The following is a 21,738-nucleotide window of genomic DNA, read 5'->3' as shown; positions in this document are numbered from 1 at the left end:
ACAAGATTGAGTCCAAATTATGTTTAGAACGAAGGTTTAGAATGAATTGTTACTTCAGGCAACAATGTACAAGTCCCCAACAACAGAGACAAGATAGAGTCCAAATAATGTTGAGATCAAGGCAAGACCAAGATCGCTTGCTTGTGCGCTTGAGGCCATAAATATTACTTCAGAAGAAAGCACTGGATTCAGCTGTCCTCAACACAAGTTTAGGAGTCTAGTTCACCCTGAAAAGGAGACAAGATTGAGTCCAAATTAGGTTAAGAATGAAACAAGCTCTTCTTTTTTTGGTTTTGACACCATAAATAGTAATTTAAACAAAAGCATTGGACTCAACAACAATTTACACCTTAGTCTTAGTCTTAAGAATCAATTTACAAATCTGCCTTGGTTACAAAACCAATTTTGAGAAAAGATCAAGTCCAATTGAGGTTGAGATATGGAGATTGGAGACAAGACAAGACCAATATTTCTTGTTCATGGTCTTGAGATTGAGACCAGGACTAAACTCTACTGGTACTCTACAGTACTACCGTTACTGTATTGTATTACTGGTCCATGTCTTCCGATCTGAGAGGATGAGGATTTCTCAGAACCGTTGCACAGTCCTGTTATTCAGCTGTCTGAACAAGTCCTCCATGCTCATCACCGGCTCATTGTGGTGAAGTAAAGAACCGCCGTTCTGTAACCCAACCCCTGTATTGACAGCTCATTGTGCCTGTGCTACTGCAGGTACTGAAGCATACATTCACCCTCGGCATTCAGCTTTAAATGTGCAGTGAATAATCGCCTTTGATTTGATTGGTCCGAGCTGACAAGCGCTGGGATGCGGTCATATGAATGATGGAGCGTGGCAGGAGCAGTATCACTTAGATAATTTGCCAGCTGGTCAGTGAATGGCAAAGCATGTGTTAGCCATTAAATGATTTCATCAAAAAAAAAAAAAGAGGGAAAAAAGAAAGACCTCTTCTTCAAGATCATCAAAAGACATGGAAGTTTTTTTCTTTTTCTTTTTTTTTTTACTTGACCTGTCTTTAAAAAAAAAAAGCTGAAATCAAAGTGGAGATGGCAAAGCGTGATAAAATGATGAAGTACGCAATTAAAAGCGTCTGCGTTCGTGTTTTTTGGGATTATTCCAGGTTGCCTGTTCAGCATGTGGACAATTATTTCAGGTTTCACTTGAATGCTGTCAGGCCTTGAATTCATTTCCTGTTATTTGTAACATATTGAATTAGACTCACACAACAAAATCTACTTACTCCAATCTCATTTTGAGCTGTGTGACTTTCTGATGTGCACTAATGATCTTCTGTGAATCACGTCTTATTTAGTCTCATTTATGAAGCACTGATTGATTTTTTTTAAATTAGTGAACTGGTTCCATATTCGTAAAGCATAATGCCTGTATTTCCATGCGTTCTTTTCAGGAATGCGTTGTTGCATTTTAGCAAATACAGTAGTAGCGCAGTGTATAAAGCAAGGTCGCATGTGTGGAATGTAACTAATTCAAGCATTAAATGACCTTGATCAAGACTAGATTATAAAGTTGGAAGTATCAGTATCAGTGCATGAGGAATGTGGGTGCATGCATAGATGTTGTGATTAATTGGAAAAGTTGTGATATATTAATTGCAAAAATGGGAAAAATCAACGATGTCTTACAACAAACAAACTCAATAAAAAAACTCAAATTTTTCACATCTTGACAAAATGTGGCAACTTAAATTTGCAATAAATAAAATCGAATAAACCAAGTATTAAAGTTATTAGTATTAAATATTAAGAAAACTCCAGAACACAACAACTAAACTAGTTTGATCTAAAGGGGAAAAAAGTACTCTTGTTTATTTAAAGCAAAATAAAGTGTTTTATACTTTCCAGCATTTAAACTGAATGAAGACAATCAGTTTTCTTGTTACATCTTGAAGTAATTGCCAGTTAAATAGGTTTATCTGGCCAGTGTATTTTGGTATATTCCACCTGTGCATGTAGTTCTTTATTACCCCACAGTTTGAGTGCCTATGATTTAGAATAACCTTTTTAATTCACAAAAAAACACCTTCCATTTGAATTGGTTTTGGTTTTGGTAGAATCTTTGGATTTGTCTTTTTCAGGCATACAAGTGGATAACATTAGTTTTTTTTCCATTAATAATATGATTCTAAATTAAGCTGCTTCATTTACTCTGTAGATTTCCAATTTGCTGGCAGAATGACCACTAGGGGACCTGCAGAACAATTAGGTTAAAAAAAAACACAGAGCCCAGTTTCCCAAAAGCATCTTAGCATTAGGAGCATCTTAACATGGAGAGAGAGAAAGAGAGAGAGAGAGAGAGAGAGAGAGAGAGAGAGAGAGAGAGAGAGAGTGCTCAGGGTGAATCTCACTCGACCATCTAAGAATCTTAGTGCTGAAAACCTTTTGGGAAACCATAAGACAGTATAGTCTTAGTCTTCTAACTTAGCTATATAGTACATTCAAGCTAAGAACCTATAGAAGGAACCTATAGTACAGTATAGTATAATGTAATATAGTATAATATAATACAACGTAGTGTAGTATATTATAGCACAGTATAGCATAGTAACGTATAGCATAGTATCATATAGTATAGTATCGTATGGTATAAAATTATATAGTGTCGTATAGTATCATATAGCATAGCATCATATAGTATATAATAGTGTAGTACAGTATATAGTATAGAATAATATAGTATCGTATAGTATAGTATTGTATTGTATAGCATAGTATTGCATAGTATAGTATATAATATAGTATAGTATTGTATCATAAAGTATAGTATAGTGCCGTATGGTATAGCATAGTATCATATGGTATGTAATAGTATAGCATAGTATCATATAGTATAGTGTTGTATAGTGTTGTATCGTATTGTATAGTATTGTATAGTATTTTAATGGATAGTGTATAATAGTATAGTATAGTAGCATATATAGTACCGTATTGTATAGCATAGTATCGTATGGTATAAAATAGTATAGCATAGTATCATATAGTATAGTGTTGTATAGTGTTGTATCGTATTGTATAGTATTGTATAGTATTTTAAAGGATAGTGTATAATAGTATAGTATAGTAGCATATAGTATAGTATAGTTCCGCATCGTATTGTATAGCATAGTATCGTATGGTATATAATAGTATAGCATAGTATCATATAGTATAGGATAGCATATACTAGTACAGTATATTATCATATAGTATAGTATAATATAGTATAAAATAGAAGAGTATAGTATCATATAGTATATTATAGTATAGTATAATATAGTATAGTGTAGTATTGTATTGTATTGTTTTGTATTGTACATTTGTGCCTAAATGTGAGTTACAGTTACTTACTGTTAGTAAAGTAGGACGTAAAGCAGGGTTTGATTGATACAGGCTTCAATAGAATTATAAAGTGTTTTGTTTTGTAGTTCATATGAAATATTTCTGATTTTGTATAAAAAGTCTGATCTTTTTCTCATTGGTCAGGTTCAGCTAAACTGGTTTGTGGTTTCAGGGGTGAGTGTGTATCAGTCAATCACCGTTCACTCGTCTCTATCTCTCTCTCTCTCTCTCCTCATCAGACGAAGCTGCATTCAAAGCATGTTTTCTCTTTTGCCTTTTTAGTGTCCTTGCCATTCTGGCTTCAAAAAAAAAAAAAAAAAAAAGGCGTAGCGGACGGAGGCTTGTGCTGACTCCGCTGACTTCTTCTAAGACAAAAGGCTGGATCATTAGCCATAAGGAGGCGAAATGTGACTTGGCAGACAGTGGAGGTTTATGATCAAACAACTTGTCAGTGTGTCCTGTCCAGAATGAAAGGGTGCAAAAAAATAATTCAATAGAGCATCAATCAAATTTGCGAGCGGTGTAACAAATAGTGCTGATGATGCAGGCTGAGAAATCCCCCCCAGGACCCTGCAGTTCATTTGGATATTTGTTCTCCTTCTGGAATGTTCCACTGCATGACACCACTGACTGCTAATCACATTTCACCTTAGAAAAAAAAAAAAGAAGAAGAAGAAGAAGGAGGGAGAGACGGAGAGGAAAAAAGACAGCGCTTTTAGGAATGTTGAAAAGAGAGGGGTTCTTTTTAATCTTTGAAATGCCTCAAAAGTGACAGAATGCTTTCTCCTGCCAAGATGTAAGGCTTAGATAGGGAGATAAATATGCTGTGGTCAGCTAAGTGTATCTAGTGAGCGGAGAGGCAAATTTAATAATGTATTATCATTCACTGGCGAAGGTGAAATCTCCTTGTCCATCACAATGCGCCGGGCTGCTTCATGTTACCCTTCGTTCCCGGAGAACAAATGTGTTGCCGAGACACCGGCGCCGCCATCATGCTCGCCCTTTCCCGCGTGAAGGTTTTTGCACTTTTGCAGCATTCGTGAGATGCTTCTTTACCCTTAGATGTCAGGTGTTAATGCTACATTTTTATGCCTTTTAATAGGAAATTAGTCACTAGAATAAAAAAAATAAAAAAAACGAAAATAACATTTGCTGTCATTGAAAGGTTAAAAACAAGATCCATGAAAGAAGCAGCCTGAGCAACTTAAATTACAGGTTTTGGGTAATTTATTGGTCGCTAGCACACCACGACTACAGCTTTGCTAAATGTTGCAAAATATGTACATTTTAAAAGCATATTATAAAGTATTACAACATTTTAATTCAAGATTAAGGTGTGATGGTGTGAAGAGAAGCTGTTGGCTGGAGTTAAACCAACGGCAGGTAGCAATGAAGCTGTAGCAGGTAGAACTGGCAATAGATGCGTTAGTTAATTCATATAGATGAATATATACAGCTCTGGAAAAAAAATAAGAGATTGAAAACCTCTGAAATATAAAGAGGAAGATGGATGATCACAAGCCATCAAACCAAACTGAACTGCTTGAATTTTTGCACCAGAAGTAAAGGCATAAAGTTATCCAAAAGCAATATGTAAGACTGGTGGAGGAGAACATGCCAAAATGCTTAATAAAACTGTGATTAAAACAACAGGATTATTCCACCAAATATTGATTCCTGAACTCTTAAAACTTCTTTGCTTTATTTGAGGTCTGAAAGTGAAAGTTTTTGTTATTTCAGCCATTTCTCATTTTCTGCAAATAAATGCTGTAAATAGCAATATTTTTATTTGGAATTTGGGAGAAATGTTGTCCGTAGTTTATAGAATAAAACAACAATGTTCATTTTACTCAAACATAAACCTATAAATAGCAAAATCAGAGAAACTGAAAGAAACTGACAGTGAGCTAGTAGATTGATACTAAGAATGATAAGTAGTAGTCAGGCATGTAAAAATGAACTTAAACCTGCCGTTTCTCTCTCTCTCTCTCTCATTCCCTCTTTCTATCTCTCTATCAATCATTAAAAAACTATTATTCCAGAAGGCTATGAACCTTGTTTTCTTAACCCATACAACACAGTAGATACATTAACTGTGTGCTGCTTCTCTAGCCTTTTTAGCCATACATGCCTCTCTCTCTCTCTCTCTCTCCCTCTGATTAGCCTCTTATTTTAAAGCAGAAGGTTGAATAACAATGCGTTTTCTTCTTTTGTTCTGTATGGAGCACGGATATGTACGTCCTCTTTGTGAATTCTTAAGACGCTGCTACGCCTCTGCCCGTAAGCATATGCGCACTGCTGTGAACAAATTTACCTGCTTGCCCTTGGACAGATGAAATGTAAAAATTAGCAAGCCCCCTTTCCGTTGTTGCTAATTTGCGATTGTAAATAACACACACACACAAACACACACACACACACACACACACAAACACACACACACACACACACACACAAATACACATGCGGCGAAGCAAGTGTCACAGGATGGCGAGGTTGACCCTGACTTTGTATCTCCTTCTCTTTTTCTCTTTTTCTCTTTTTTTTCTCCATATACTTTCCTTCGGGGAGGCCTGCTTAGCTGCTGCGCTCCAACTCCTCCCGTCTTTCTTTTCTCTCTCGTCTTTCTTTTATGTAAACAGCTGTTACAAGCCGTCGCACGCCAACGTGCCAAGATAGCATTTCATCCAGATAAACAATTGTAAATATCCACAACAGGAAGTCTTGTTTACAGACTCTGTGAACACGGCCGGCTCTTTGTACCGCCGTCTGAAGCCCCATTAAAGCGCAGCACTGCCGGGCACTCACACTAATAGAGCTTTCTTATCATGCCGCTGAGTTGTAGCTGACTTGCAGACACGGCGAGTCAAACCTTTAAATTTTCACTCTACTGTAATTATACTCGGATACTTAAGGCTTTTATATCCTTTCGCCGTGAAGTAAATCAGTCCTAATAAAAGAGAATAGGGGGTGGAGGAAAACTGCTGGAAGACTAATTCTCCGCTCTCTCTCTCTCTCTTTCTTCGCTCGTCGCGTGTTTGAAAGCCTGCCTAAGTATTCCAGTCACCTTGACTTTGCAGCAGCAGAAGCCCCGGAGAAGCTGTTGCTTATCCCGCCCAACCCCGGCCTGTCAATTAGGTGTTTAAAAATTAATCTCTTTAACTGGAAATACCATGCCAGCTTTCTTCCATCTGTAAATGGAGTGTTATTAATTCAAGCAGCGCAAAGCCAGTGTTATGAATAATGTTATCAAACCAGATTTCCACACGTTTAACACATCAGCCGCTTAAAAAAAGAAAAGAAGTATTTTTATAACTATGAACCAGGCACAAATGGATTTGCATCCATTTGCGCGCTCTCTCTCACCCGAGAGAGAGGAAGGAAGCGAGAGGGAGTCGGACTCAGGCCTGTTAAGCCCGCCTTTTAAAAAGTTTACATTTCCATTTCTTTTTTGTCTTTCATCTTCCCTTTCACACGCCGCTCAGTACATCCAGCCTGGATTAGCGCCAGACTCGACTGTCGCCCCAAAACAACAGCGTCCTCGCTCCCGGTAGGATTGCAGCGCAGCGTCGCGACATTAATATGTCCGCTCGTCTTCAGCCTCCTCGTCTTCGCGCTCCTCTGTGATCCGGCTGCTTCCTCGCCGCCATTGTTCAACGTGTGAATACTCGTTCTATCAAAGTGTCCTGATTGGGCTGGACATAAAACATAAAACCATAACTTTAACTTTAACTTGAACAGAGATCCTAAAATAATGTTAAATATGTACATTTAAAAAGCATATTATAATTTTTTTTGCAGTGTTACATTTCAAGCTGTGAAGGTGTGACAGTGTTAAGAGAAGCTGTTGGATGGAATTAAAACCAACAGCAGGTAAAGAAAGGTGAAAAAAAAAAAAAAAAAGCCACGGCACGTAGTGTAGAGCGACCGTAAGATATCTACTGTACTGATCCTGTTATACAGTAGATGTTTAATTTCCCTTTTAAAAGTAAGTTTAAAACTTTTGCAATTTTCTTTTGGACAGATTTTCACACATTTAAACATTTGAAAGTGTGTTAAGCCACTTCATTATCATTATCAGTATCACATTTCATCACAAAGTTGCAGTTGTTACAAGTTACAGGCTTGAGTTTAGGAAAGTTAGGAAATTCACAATTCACAATGTGGTTAACAAACTTCATTGCAATTTGACTGAAGGTTTTAAAAGTAAAGTAAAGTTTTTGGTGAGAATGTGTAATTGCGCCAAGCACGATAAAAAGTTCTTGTAAAACATAAAACATTCACTGTTTCAGACAGTGAGCAAGTAGATTGATGCTGAATGATTTATTTCAGTGAAGTCATGCACATAAAAATGAACTTAAACCTGCCGTTTCTCGGATTTCTTTGCGGTTTCTCTCTCTCTTTATCTCTCTCTCTTTCTCTTACTCTCTCTCTTTATCTCTCTTTATCTTTATCTCCCTCTTTCTCTCTCTTTGTCTCTGTCTCTCTGAAAACTCCTAACTTTACAGGTAATTCTGCTATATGACTTAACAATAAATGAGTCATTGCTATTATTCAGTCTTTTCACTTATTTGACCAAACACAAGCGTTTCTTTTTTTGTTTTGTTTTTCTTTTTGTTTTTCTTTTTTTCTATAATTTGTCTCCTACATCAGTTTTATCATATTTTCATATTATATTTTTCAGTATCAGTGGTAGATAGGTTCAAAAACTGACCCACACTCCTACTATCATTACTGACCAGTGCTATCATGTTAATCTCTCTCTCTCTATCTCTCTCTCTCTCTCACATCTTTCTCTTGAACTTAAACCTGAACTTTTCCCTGTGTCACAGACTGACCTCAGTGTCTACCTTTCACAGCTTTAATCTCTGCACTTTTTTTTTTATTTCCTTTAAAATCAAGAAGAACCACCCTCGCCATTATCGACAAAATTAAGCACATTTACTTTTCAAACAATTCGGGGTCCAATTAATTCGCAGGCTTTTGAGGGCGCTGGTTACCCAACCTCCTTTACCTTTTTAATCAGGTTACGCAACCCTCTCTCCCGGGCCCTCTAGCTGGCATGGATGGGGTATCTGTTTACAGGATGACGGCTGCGATTGTTCGGCGAGTGGGCCTTTCATGGAGGACTTTGTTTCAAGGTGTGCGCTCTCATAGAAACAAAAGTAGAGGATGGGGAGGGTTTTTTTTTTTATGCAGTCATCACAGGCAGTCAAGCCTTTAATCCTCAGCGGTCTGGTAATGACATCCCCTCTGCATTTATTACATGGAGGAGCGCGGAGGAGAAAAAAAGAAAAGAAAGAAAAAAACGCTGACTTTGAACAAATGAACACTCTGACCTTTATGCAATAAATATGACATGGGCCGTATAAAAAGAGGATATATCTTCATCGGCTCGGATGTGCGTCACACACCGTCCCCGTCTCCGTCGGCAGGAGCGTGAGGTGGCAGATGTATTTGGTAGATAGCTGGTATGTGGCTGGTATGAACGTGATGTGATCGCTGTGATCGATATGCACAGAATGTTGTGTTTAGTTGTCTGTTTTGTCGTCCTAAGCTACGCCCTTCCTTTATACTTTTTTTTTATTTTTTTTCCCATTTTCTCCCCAATTTACACGGCCAATTACCCAACCCACTCATTAGGAGGGTGAAGACTAACACATGCCTCCTCCGATACATGTAAAACCAGCCACCACTTCTTTTCGAGCTGCTGCTGAAGCTGTAGCATTGCTGAGTAGCATCACGGCGCTAACGCTCAGAGGAAAGCGCACCGACTCGGTTCTGATACATCAGCTCACAGATGCCCTGTGCTGATCGACATCACCCTAGGAGTGGTGTGAGGAGAGAGTGCCATCTACCCACTCGGAGGAAGCAGGGTGCAGCTTGATGGCAAATCTGCATGAGCGGGTGTTCGAACCTGTGACCTCCCGCTCATAGTGCCTTTAAACGTGTAATTTTTTTTTTTTTTTTTTATCAAGGCAGTAGGCCTGTCACAATCACTATATTATGGACTTATCGTACAATAAATAGACATGATCTCAATAATACTTGATAATCAAGATACATATATCATATATTGTGTTTATTCGTATGTTCGTTCACATTTACTATAACTGTGAACATTATTATATCTGTGAACATTTTATTTTATGCACACAGTGTGGATAAACTGCAGTAGGATAAAGAAGAATAGCTATATTTTCTCCAAACTATGATTCATTAAAATGTATTGTCTTTAAAAGGATATCATTGCTTTGTAATGCTATTCTATTACGGATATTATTCTTTTAGGTCAGTGGCATTTAAATTGCCTTTAAATGGCAATAATATTGTTTATCGCAATAATTTTTGCAATGATATATCGTCACTGGAATATAATTATCGTGACAAGCCTACAAGGCAGTAAATGTTAGCTTTTTTTTTTTTGTTAACGTTTTTTTTTTTCTTATCGTGAGCACTCAGGCCACGTGGCTGCTTTAGAGAGCCTGGCCAGAGAGCGTTCACCCCTTCAGATGTTCCTTCAGATTACACGTGAAAATGCACGCCCTAATGACAGCCTCTCTTTTTTTCCGTTGTTTTTTTTTCTTATTTTTGTCCCTGACCGTGCGTGACAGTTAAGGATTTATGAATATTTCCTCCTCCTCCTCCTTCTCTTCCTCCTCTTTCTCCTCCTCCTTTTTTCTGCCCACCTGTGTCGCTACCTTCCACGTGGCCTTGAGAATACGTTTCAGTTTATTAAGGCCCAGAAAAGGACTCATTATTCCCGAAAAGAGGGGAGCAGAGTGACACACGGAATTGGTTATTAATGGCACGGCCCGGCCACGGGGCAGCTGAAATTTAATGATATCCTACATGAAAATATGAGGGTGTCACTTTCCAAAAAGTCATGCGAAATGTCAGCGTTTTAAGGTCTCGCCGCTAATTTTATGCCCGTGCACAGTAATGTTTGGGAGCGCATTTAGGGAAACACGGCCCAGTGGCCGTGCTGATTATCGCCCTCACCTTCCCTCCGCTCTCAAATGGGTTTGTGCAGCAAGCGATTTAATCTGTAAGTGTAGAGAACATTAGGGGAGTCAGAGAGGGAGAGAGAGAAAAAAAGAAGGGGGGGTGAGAGCGCAGGAGAAAGAGAGAATCACAGGCTTGCGCGTTTCTCTGAGATAAAGCTCTTCAAGCCAAATGGTACCTGTTAATCCAGGCCCGACTGACTCCAGCACTTGACTTTGACTCTCAGCAGGAATAATGTAATGGCTAATTTTCATCTCGGAATTAAAGAGTGGAAAGGAGCGAAGCTGAGGCTGAGGCACAGCGGGTTGGGAGGGGCTGTACCTGAGCAAGTTCAGTGCAGCTACGTACTCTTAGGAGGGTCTGGTGAATCACTACAAGCTTCTCCATACATTTTTGCTACAGTATTATATAGCAGGATAAAGAGTACTTTTAAAACATTCACTTTTTTCTTACTGGAAAACTGAAAGTAAGTTAGTAGACTGATACAAAGCATGATAAGTGATGCTAAATGATTTATTTCAATGAATTCATGCACGTATAATGAACTTAAACCTTTTTTGTTGTTCTTTTTGGATTTATGTGCTCTCACATGTGAGATCAGCCACCGCATCTCTTCTAATTGCTACTGATGCTCTGAGGAAAGTGCAGCGACTTGGTTCTGATACATCAGCTCACAGACGCCTTGTGCTGATCAACATCACCCTAGGACTGATGAGGGGAGAGAGTGCCATCTATAAAGTTTTGTAGATAAAAGAAATGCGCAGGTCAAATAAAAGTTTCTTTTTGAGAAACTATTTAAAAACTTAGATCGTAACACTTAAACCATTAAACCCTTTTCCTGTTTTTTTTTTTGTTTGTTTGTTTTTTTAGAGTAACCCTACCTCACTGTCTGCTCATCTCAGCCATATGCACAGCACATGCCCCCTGAAGTCATTCTGAAGGAATTTGCCCAATATGCATCGTCCTCACATTCTCACATTCTCACTGGTCTACATTGTGTAGACATGTACAAATATAAGCCTATAAAATCTGACTTATGCACTATTTAAACACAGGTTAGACAAGAGACGCCTCTGAGGAACAATGATGATCATGAAACACGGGAGATTTAAAGTCCTAAAAAAGTACTAACTTACAGTAAACTCTGCTACATGATCTAAAATACAAGTTTAAAAAACAAAAGCTTCACGCTCCATTTTTACTACAGTATTGTATAGCATGATCAAAAGTACTTTTAAAAGATTCACTGTTTCCTTCTGGAAAACAGACAGTGACCTAATAAACTGATACTAAGCATGATAAGTGATGCTGGATGATTTATTTTAATCAATTCATGCATTTTAAAATGAAATTACACTACACTGTAGTGCACATGTAGACATAAGCCTCTTCAGAGAAAGGAAATTGATCTTTTTTTCTTTTAAACACAGGTTAGAATAGACATATTTCTGAGGAACAGTGATGATAATGAAACATTGGAGCTTTAACTCCACTTTAACTCGGGTGAATAAAGAAACAGGCTGCAGTAAAAGCGGTGAAGAAGGCGGCGCAGGAGCGAGGGCTGAGACAGTTCTGGAGATTAGTTCCTGTGTAGCGTGGGGTTGTCTCCATTTATGAGACTGAAAGGTCATAACCACTCCCCTGGAAGGAGGCAACTTCTTCAGCCCCATTGGCAGGTCAAATAAAATGTAATTGTCTGCTGAAAGCGGCGGCCGCCTTCGCCGAGAGGGAACTGACATGCTCCAGGTTTTAGCATTCCGTTCTCCTGCTGAGAGGAACGCAGGTTTGCAAGGACACAGACTTCACCTGTCAATATATCACAGTGACTGGGCCGAGCCAGCCAAATGCTGCTGCTTCTCTTTCTCTCTCTCTCTCTCTCTCTCTCTCTCTCTCCTTCCAGTCCTCTATCGTTCTCTCTTCCAGCTCACTTACTTTTCTCTCTCTCTCTCTCTCTCTTTTTCTCTCTCCTCCGGTTCAGTGCATTCATAGGAGAAATCAGCTGAAAGGTCTGCTGGGACCTCAATTCAAACAGCGCAACTCCAAACATATGGCAGATTTTCAGCTCCCAAGGTCAATTAAAGCTATTTATTGAGAGAGTGTTGCTAAATTTCCCAAGGTTTTCCTCGCGATTCATCGCACAGCGCCTTGTCTATCATATTCGGGAAATTAGCGCCGCCGCTTCTGCTCTCCTTCTCGTGACTTTTCATCAAAAATATCAAAGGGTGTCAAGTGGGGTTTGAGATGTATTCTATCTTCTGTTATCGTATGCATCTCTCTTACTCCCGCTCTCTCTCTCTCTCTCTTCTCCGTTTCCTTGCCACGACTGAGGAGTCCAAGTGCTCCTCACAATACAAATCTAATAACATGTAAATTGGAGATAAGCCTAGATCCCTCCAAGTGATTCTTTTTTTTTTTTTTTTTTTTTTTTTTTTTGCATTCATAGTTTGTCAAGTCAATTCCTAAGCCCCTGTTTTAGCAGCACAACACATAAGGACTGAGAAAATTAACTGGAAAGGTGATTTATCACTGCAAGCATACTGTCAAGGACTCCTACTGCTGCCACGGGAGGGAGGGAGGGAGGGAGGGAGGGAGGGAGTGTGTACGTGTATGCGTGTGTGTGCATATGTGTGTGTGTGTGTCTGCGTGTGTGCGTATCGTTTTAAATTATGGCATTTCATTCAGAATGCATTGTATTTACAGCGTCCCGTTTTTTTTTTTTTTTTTTTTTTTTGTGGCTCCTATTATCCTGCGAAACAGTTGTGCATGAAATGTTATTTGTGACACGGCTGACCCAAAAGGATTTCATAAGGGCCTTTATTTTTTTTCTCCCCCCCACCTCCTTTCCTCGCCGGGTAGAGCCACACTCGGACCTGTCACAGCTGCCGCTGGCAGCCCCGGCGGAGAAATATCACCTGGAAAATGCGGCGCTCTCCTCCAGTCTCTCCATCACGCTGGCGTCTGCCACTGTAATTAAGTCCAAGTCAATGATTCTGGACCAACGGTGGGAAATAAACAGCCGAACGCCGGCCAAAAGTGGAGTGCACAAAAAAACAAGGAGCGAATTAAGAGAATTGTCCAAAAACAAAACCTCGAAAAAACAAAACAAGCTCGCCACCACTCAAGAGTGGCTAATGTGAGTGGCGTATTCACATCGGTATTGCGGAAGAGGAACGCGCTCGCTTTAGCATATTAGTGGTAATTTGCAGCCCCAGTTGTTTGCTCGCGTCCAGGATTTTAAGACGTTGTTCCGAGAGCCGAATTGGTAATTTGAGTGAAAATGTGGCGGCGTTCGCCTTTGAAATGCGCGACAGATTGTTTCCCAGTAACAAAGCTCTGTGAGTCGCCCTGTGATCCAGCATTGTGTGCGCGGCGAGCCCCTCGCTGCGCCCCTCGCAGAAGTTGGTTAAAGCAATGATGTATGATTAATGCCAACGTGAAATATGGGACAACAGTGGCTGCAAACCAACTGCAGAGCCTTCCGACGTCCAAATCTCCCCCCATTGTTTCTCCTCGGCAGAACTCTGGCGGTTTGACTTTGGCAGCCGCGGAGCGAACCGAGCGAACCGCGGCTGCGAGTGTCCTCTCGAACTATTTTACCATCTAATAATCATGTCATATTTATTTCCTTCCCGCCCGCTAATAAGCTCAGTCCGTTCAGTCCACACACAGAACCCGAGCTGTCGGACGGCAGTAATAACCTCTGGAAAAATGAACTTTTGATTTTTTATTCATGAAATTAGATTAGCAGCAAATGTTTATCCATTAGGCAGCCGTCCATTGTCGGTAATGAACTGGAGGGGAAGTGCTGCTGAAATTTGGGGAGAGGCTGCTGGAGCTCCTCTGTGGACCCACAGCGCTCCTCTTAGCCCACCACCCACCCTCCCCTCTACCCTCTTCTCCAGGAATTCTAAATTACGGAGCTCCGATACTGGCGTCTGAGCTTCAACTGTTGGTTCGCTTGATGTTTCCAGGGCATTTGCAGATGCTTGAAATAATCTCTAATGTTTTTCCTCAATCTGCTCTGGAGATGGATGAAATAAATACTTTAAACTAATTAATGTAAGACCAGCTGTTACCAAGCCTTGGCTGGCATTAGTGAATATTGATGGGAGTAGTGGGGCTCCTCCAGTCTTGCCGTGTTTGCGCATGATTTAGAGGGCCACGCAAACACGTATTAATTCTGTATGAGAGGCCGGCTGCAGATTTGAGTGACAGAGTGGATAACTTCAAACTGGGCTCTTATTTTATGTTTTTTTATTTGTTTTATTTTATTTTTTTGTCTGGAATTAATAAATAAATTCAATAAACAAAATAGGATCGAGTGCCAATTGGACAATTGGAAGCAGCTTCAGCTGTTCATGTGTTGGGAGAGTCTGGAGAAGCCCATAGCTCTGGCAGAGTGGCAGCAATGCATATGTGTGTGTGTGTGTGTGTGTGTGTGTGTGTGTATTAGTGTGTAGATGGAAATGGCAGTGTGGTTATTGTGGTAATGGTGGTAAGCGCATAAAAAAAGGACGTTGAGTTATGATAGCCGTCATGTACTGTATGTGTACGTTTGTGTGGAAAATATGTGTCTGAGAGAGAGATAAAAAGAAAGAGAGATAAAGAAAAAGAGAGAGAGAGTGAGAGAGAGAGAGATGTAGAGTTATGATGGGATGTGCAGCAGATGGCAGAGGTTTGCCCTCGTGGACGTGATGAATGGAGGATGATGTCATCAGGACCTGACAGTCCGCAGCGGCTCCTCGGAGGAAGCGCTGCCTCACTTCCATCTCTGCTTTACATTTCACACACTCGGGACATCTGCTCAGTGTCCACGCTCAGATTTATGCCCTTTCAGACGCTGCCCTCCACCCGCACCGGTGCTTAAAGAGGCCTGATGGATCTTTGCTGTGGTTCTACCACAAGAGATCTGCGCTGGATTAGGATTAGTGTTTTTTGTTTGTTTGTAAAATGTTTGATATGCAGTTTTTGATAAATTTAGTCTAATGAATCTAGTTAAGTGCCTGAGGTACATATTATATTATTTCCAGTATATAATCTGGTATATCATTGCAGTACAATGAAAAACAAGTATCTCCATTTTTGTCAATTTTAAGTTTATTACATAATTAGAACACAAAAAAACTGCCCTTCACACTGTGTCAAAATTTGTTGATGAATATAATCATAGAAATTCTGCAAAATGCCCTGAAATTCTTAGAATAACTCTTTTTACATAAACTTCCGTTAAAAGTAAAGAGAGTTTTATCTCTCCCTCTCTCTCTCTTTCTCTCTCTCTCTCTCTCTCTCTCTCTCTCTGTTTTTGATTGGAAAGCAACAAAATGCACAAAAATATGTTCATTTGAAAAGAACTTTTTCCTGTTTAGTTTTTTTTTTTTTAACTTTTTTTTCCACTTTAAAGTGAATGGACAGACTAAACTTTTTATAGGCTTAAATAATGACACAGCAAATTCTGACATGCCAAAAGTCATAGGCCAGGGACTAGTTTTGAAAGCTAAGGAGCTAAAGAACTAAGCAATGGTGCACTGACCTGCAGGATATGGATTTAGGGCATCCTGCGTTAAAATGTGGATGTACTCCTATTTCTGCCAGTCATTCTAGCCAGAACTTGCTGGTCATGATCATCACAACCCACTGCACTGTCCACCAGGGGTGGTATTCAATGCTTTCTCTGACTTCTCTGTGGATTAATTCACTGCTCCTCACCAACCACTGATGGATTATGTCCAGCTTGATCTCTTTCATTCAGTCCATTACATTAGCTTGGACTAGCTTGGACTTTAACTTTTCGCATTTAGTGAAAGATAAACGTCGTTTTTTTTTTTTTTTTGTGATTCCATAACAGTTAATTAGATTAGATCATTGCAATTCGTTTTTTTTTTTGTTTTTTTTTATCATTGCAAGTGAAAGTCATTTCTGTTTTTGCTATGTTTTAGCTTGGTCTAACCCAAAACCAGCCCCAACAGATTGTACTGCTGCTGCTTTTCTAAGTGCTAATCCATGTTGGTGTTCGTCTGTCAGGGAGTTTTCCGACGGGCATTAGCGGCCACATTTTTATTGGGCACTTTGCGAGCCACCAGTGTTCGTTCCACCCGCTGGGATACCTAGAAAAGGACTTTTGCAAATGTTTATCTCCTCTGTTCAAGTCTATTTTTAAGTTGCCCTCGATTCCAGTCTGATAACTTCTGCCTCTCTAGTATTGATTTTTATCTGCAGCCTCTTTCAAGGGATTGAATCCATTTGTCGGGACTGGCAGTGCCCACGGTGCCAGAGGACATGCACGGGTGTTGAAAGGCAGTAAATGAAAGTTCACCACCTTGTGCCATATGGTCTTTGTTGAGGATCCATGGCCCTTGGTAATCAAAGGCTGCCATATGCATCTGATTGAGTGTGGCCTCTTCGTATCAGAGAGTCAGAGGGCCATATGGACTGGGCAGAGAGCTCCTAGCACGTCTATGCCCTCGACAATGCGGCAAACAAATGACCACAGCCTCCATAACGGGCACACTGTAAAAGAACCGCTCGCAGAGCACTGCTCGGGAATTTCATTCTGCTGCGTGTGATTAGAAGCCGTGGAGCATTGCGAACAGCCACGCGATACAGTAGCATCAATAATAGGGTTTATTCACATGACAGTGACAGAATGGGCTATCAATCATTTCCAGCTGATTGGGCATGCTTGTATAGATGTTAATGTGATTTTCGCGCAAACAAAATCTGTGTATAAACACCAATCCTGTGGAAAAATAATGATTTATTCCATGCTACCGTGTTTCAATTGATGTGTAATCTGTTTGTTGGACGCAGTTGTGCTGAGTGCGTACGTCTCTGTGCTTTGCCACCAGAAGAAGCTCCCATGTGCACTCCTACAGCGAGAGACAGCTACGAGAGGTTGTCGCTGGCCGGCCAGGCTTTACCGCCAGGATTCCCGTCGCCCTTCCTGTTTCCTGATGGACTGTCATCGATAGAGACCCTCCTCACCAACATTCAGGTGAGAATCAGCAGCAGATCAATCTAAAACATACTGAATTAAAGCAGTAACAACAAACATGTTTAAAAAACAGTTATATAGGCATATAAGTCCTCCAGAGATTTGGGAGTTATTTGAGGGGATCGATCTACAAAAAATATATATATATAATTCCTGTTGTTAAAACCATGAGCTAGCCTGCTCTGAGCTTTATTTATTCCTCATAAATATATATATATATATATATATATATATATATATATATATAAATGCTGTCCAAAACAGTAAAATAATCGCTAAGACACACGGATGGCGCATGGTTTTAGAGTTTTATATCATATTTCGTTTTTTTATGTAGTGGCCCAAAACGGTTTAAGAATGTTAAACCTAGATCTTAGACCCAGTATTAAGTCCAATATTAGTATCAATATTAGTCAAGATCTTATATGCGTCTGGGAAAATGTCCTATAGAATCTGACTGTAAAATTGTCCCTTAAACAGTAAAATGAAGTGTAGCGGGATGGAGTGCTGCTACAGACTAGTAGCTCTCCAGCCCAGAGGGTTGTTGAACCCAGTGGCAGAACAGGTCATCTCAAAGCAGGTAAACCCAAAAAGAAAGTAAAAAAATAAATTAATAAATAAACCCACCGCTCCTCACACGGGATTAAACCCATGTCTTCAGGGTCACGCTCCAATACTCTATTGCGGCCCCGGCTAGTGAATTGGGACGCGGCCAGGGAACACCGCTCATATGAATAGATAGGGAGCCCAAGAACGAGCGGAAAAACGAGAACGTGTGGAAACTAAAGTCAGGCCGAGCGTGACAGAGAGAAAGGGGAGGAATGTAAACAAAAGCTCACCAGAGAAGCATTTTATTTATTTATTTATGTTTTCTTTATCGTTCATTATAGTTCAAACAATCTTATGGACCAGATGTTTTATGCTTATTAATGGCACCCTGGTAAACCCCTGGTAAACAGTATGTGTGTTTATATAGACACTGAACTGACAAAATGACCTATATTACCTCAATATTAACTAAAGGTTCTGTTGAACTGATCAGGTGTTTGATTACAGAGCACTGCTCCTCAGGTTACACCATTATAACAGTGCTGGACCTCACATACAGCATCGCTAACTGACACTATCGTTCCACAGATGGGCTGATTCCCTCCATGCCCTCTCCTCAGACAGCTGTGCTCCTTTGCGATGCGCGAGGCTCCGGACTTTTGATCACCATTGTTGTTGCCGTGCAAACAAAAGCGAGTCAGAAAGATGAATGTAGTTGATTAGCATGGCCTGTGCGACTAATGATGTGAGTACAGTATAGGGAGCGGGGACGGCCTGCTCATTGCTCTTGTGATAGGGACATCAGAGCCACGCCGCTCCTGCTGGCCTCAGTGATAATTAGCCCGAGCGCACGGACTCCTCAGAGCCACACAAGTTTAGTTAGTCATCTTTAATCATGATTCCAGGGTAACGTTTTGATTGAGCACTCGTATACAAATCAACAAAAGCAATCCAAGCAGAAAATTGAGATAAAGCAACTTAGCCTAAATTGGGGTCATAAGAAGGAACAATTAGTATGATATAGCCCATTGCATCTGCCTTAATTGCGTGTGTGTGAGGAATAATTGTTTTGCAAACATTGCTGGTGGTGGAAGAAGAAGAACATCTTGAATTTCTTGGATTTTTCGATTTTATTATTGTATTAATATCATGTTATTACGTGCATAACGCATTCAAATGTTTCAAACCAATTGGGATTGTGGATGTTTCCAGCTTTGTGTTAAAAAAACTCATATTTCTCTCAAATAAATCTCACATTTTATTGAAATATTGAAATTTTAAAATCCTTTCTATTATGGCTGCACCAAAATTAAATATTTGATTAAAGAAACTAAACAGGTTTTAGCAGATTTTTATCAAATATCCTAAATAATTCAAATTTAAAAATGTAAAAAAAAAATCAAATACTTCACCTTCAACTTAAATATCCTAGCAGACAAAACATCAAAGCACAACATATACATATATACCTCAGTAATGCTATTATGATGTAATAATGAAATTTACCTCAGAACATCAGTTCTATTCTAATCAATAATTTACTTCAGCAGTGCTACTCTGGTCATAAATAAACTAGCTTGCGATTTTAGTCATAAATGTACCTCATCAGAGCTTCTCAAATCACATCACAAGTTAAAATTTACACATAATAAGCTAAAAATTTAACATATATTACTGTTCTAGCTCTGTACAGCTTATATTTTTCAGCTGAAAAATAGCCAGTTTGTGACGAAGTAGTAAAGTGAGTTAACACTTTATTACATTTTAATTTACGCAAGTAGAGTGTAAAAATGAACTTAAACCTGCCGTATTTCAGCTCTCTTGGTGGCAGATGGAAGGTGGGAGTGTGGATGTGCCTGAAACAAATCCTAACGTTAGAGGAATCACTGTAATAAGAACATTAAATGAGTTGGTATAAATTCATTGTTTGGTATAAATAAGTCATTTTTTTTTAGTAAAAGTGCCCTTTTTGCCATTTTCAGCTAAATATTATCAGCTGCCAACTATTAGTGCATCCCTACTTTCTGTTTCATGCTGCATTTTTGATGAATTACTATATTTACTTTGTGAGAGATTCACCATCTACAGTCAGTAGCCTCTGATAACCTCATGTTTGGTGATTTTTACCTACGTATGAGTTGCTTTAACAGTACAGTTTGTATAGGTATAAATCGTAAGCTTTGTTTTTCTGACGCTCCTGGCAGGGTCTGCTGAAAGTGGCCATCGATAACGCCCGCGCTCAGGAGAAGCAGGTGCAGCTGGAGAAGACTGAGCTGAAGATGGAGCTGTTCAGAGAGAGGGAACTCCGGGAGACCCTGGAGAAGCAGCTGGCAGTGGAGCAGAAGAACAGAGGTATGCCCACACGCATTAAGACTGGGCAGTGTGACAGTATGATGTTGTCACAATAAATTACCTGGCAGCACATTTTTCTGAGTACACTGTGGACATTATAAGGACTTTTAGAACACCAATCAGATCAGGGTGATCTATAATACATAACACGAAAATACTGATATTTAATACCCAATAAAAACAACCAGTACAGTATGAATAGAGCCACTTTACCATGCAAAACGATACCAGTGGGAGAGACAGCACTGCAGTCATATCATTTTTACTATCAGTATCATTATGGCATTGTTTAATACTCTGTGGCATTTGATATTAGATAGATTAGATAATTAGACATGATTTTCAGTATTTGATGATGAGTAAAGTGTACAAGTAAAACCAGGCTTCATGTAATTAGTCTCAATGTCTACATTTCCTACATTTCTATCTATAATTATGTGTCGGCATCAGCAGAGATGTACATGAACCAGTCAAAAGCTTGATTAAATTCTATTTTTTTTATTAGTTTTAAATGGTCTTCATTGTAGATTAATACTAAAATATTAGAGTAATACTAAAAACATCCAAACTACGAAGAAAAACAAACCAAAATATGTTTTATATTTTAGATTCTTCAGTAAAAGTAGCACCTCTTGCTTAGATGATAGATCTTGGCTGGATTTTCTCTGTCAGCTTTATGAGGTAGAGTCTCCTGGAATTCAGGCTTTCAGTTAACAGCTGTGCTGAACTCGTCAAGAGTTAATTACTTGAATTTCTTGTCTCTTAATAAAGTGTTTGAGAGCATCAGTTAAAGTAAAGTAGTGAAGAGGTAGAGTTACAGGTATACAGTGAATAGTGAATATTTGAGTAATGTTCTAATCCAGATTATGAGAAGCAACAACTACTCAATTAAATAAAGAAAAACAATACTTAAAAGAAATGTATGAAAGTATCCTCAAGTGCAGTCGCAAAGGCCATCAAAAACGTTATGATGAAACTGGCACTCATCAGAATCGCCCCAAAAAAGGAAGAGCAAGAGTTCCTCTGTTGCATAAGTTCATCAGAGGTACCAGCCTCAGAAACCACAAATTAACAGCTCCCGAGATAAGAGTATTTTGGTTTGTGTAATACTTTTTTTAAGTTACTACATGATTCCTTAAAGTGTTCCTTCATAGTCTGAATGACTTCAGTATTAATTTACAATATAGGAAAAAAACACTGTTTCCCTTCCCTCTGTTTCCTTGTTCATTAAAAAAGCTGCTGCTTTAACTAATATTGTAGCTCATAAAATATTACTAAAGGTTTTAATAGGGGTTACAAAGTGGAATAGATATGCAGTTTTGCCCTGCTGTAGGAAGATTTAAGCCTGAAATGCAGTTTATTAAAGACTGCATACTGTAATTTAGTTATAATTGGTTGAAGTTATGCACAATATAATCATATACATACATTTTTGTTTATCTACGTTATGTTAATGCATTTTCATATGCCACTCTTCATAAGTTTGG

At 39.2% G+C, this 21,738-nt stretch overlaps 1 protein-coding gene across 4 annotated transcripts in view; it reads left to right on the top strand.

Moving 5' to 3' along the window:
- Positions 1-21,738, top strand: part of dachd (dachshund d) — a 173,097-nt gene that overhangs the window by 128,377 nt on the left and 22,982 nt on the right. For 2 of the 4 annotated variants that reach the window (XM_049484720.1, XM_022680623.2), the window contains 2 exons: positions 17,208-17,350; positions 20,104-20,251. In XM_049484720.1, coding sequence (XP_049340677.1) covers positions 17,208-17,350; positions 20,104-20,251 — 291 coding nt within the window. Of the gene's footprint in view, positions 1-17,204; positions 17,351-20,103; positions 20,252-21,738 lie in introns of all 4 variants that reach the window. The other 2 variants (XM_049484719.1, XM_022680622.2) reach the window with 1 other exon arrangement.

This window comes from Astyanax mexicanus, chromosome 11 (assembly GCF_023375975.1).
Source record: "Astyanax mexicanus isolate ESR-SI-001 chromosome 11, AstMex3_surface, whole genome shotgun sequence".
In the NCBI taxonomy this organism is placed as follows: domain Eukaryota; kingdom Metazoa; phylum Chordata; class Actinopteri; order Characiformes; family Acestrorhamphidae; genus Astyanax; species Astyanax mexicanus.
This window is presented reverse-complemented; position numbering and strand designations above follow the sequence as displayed.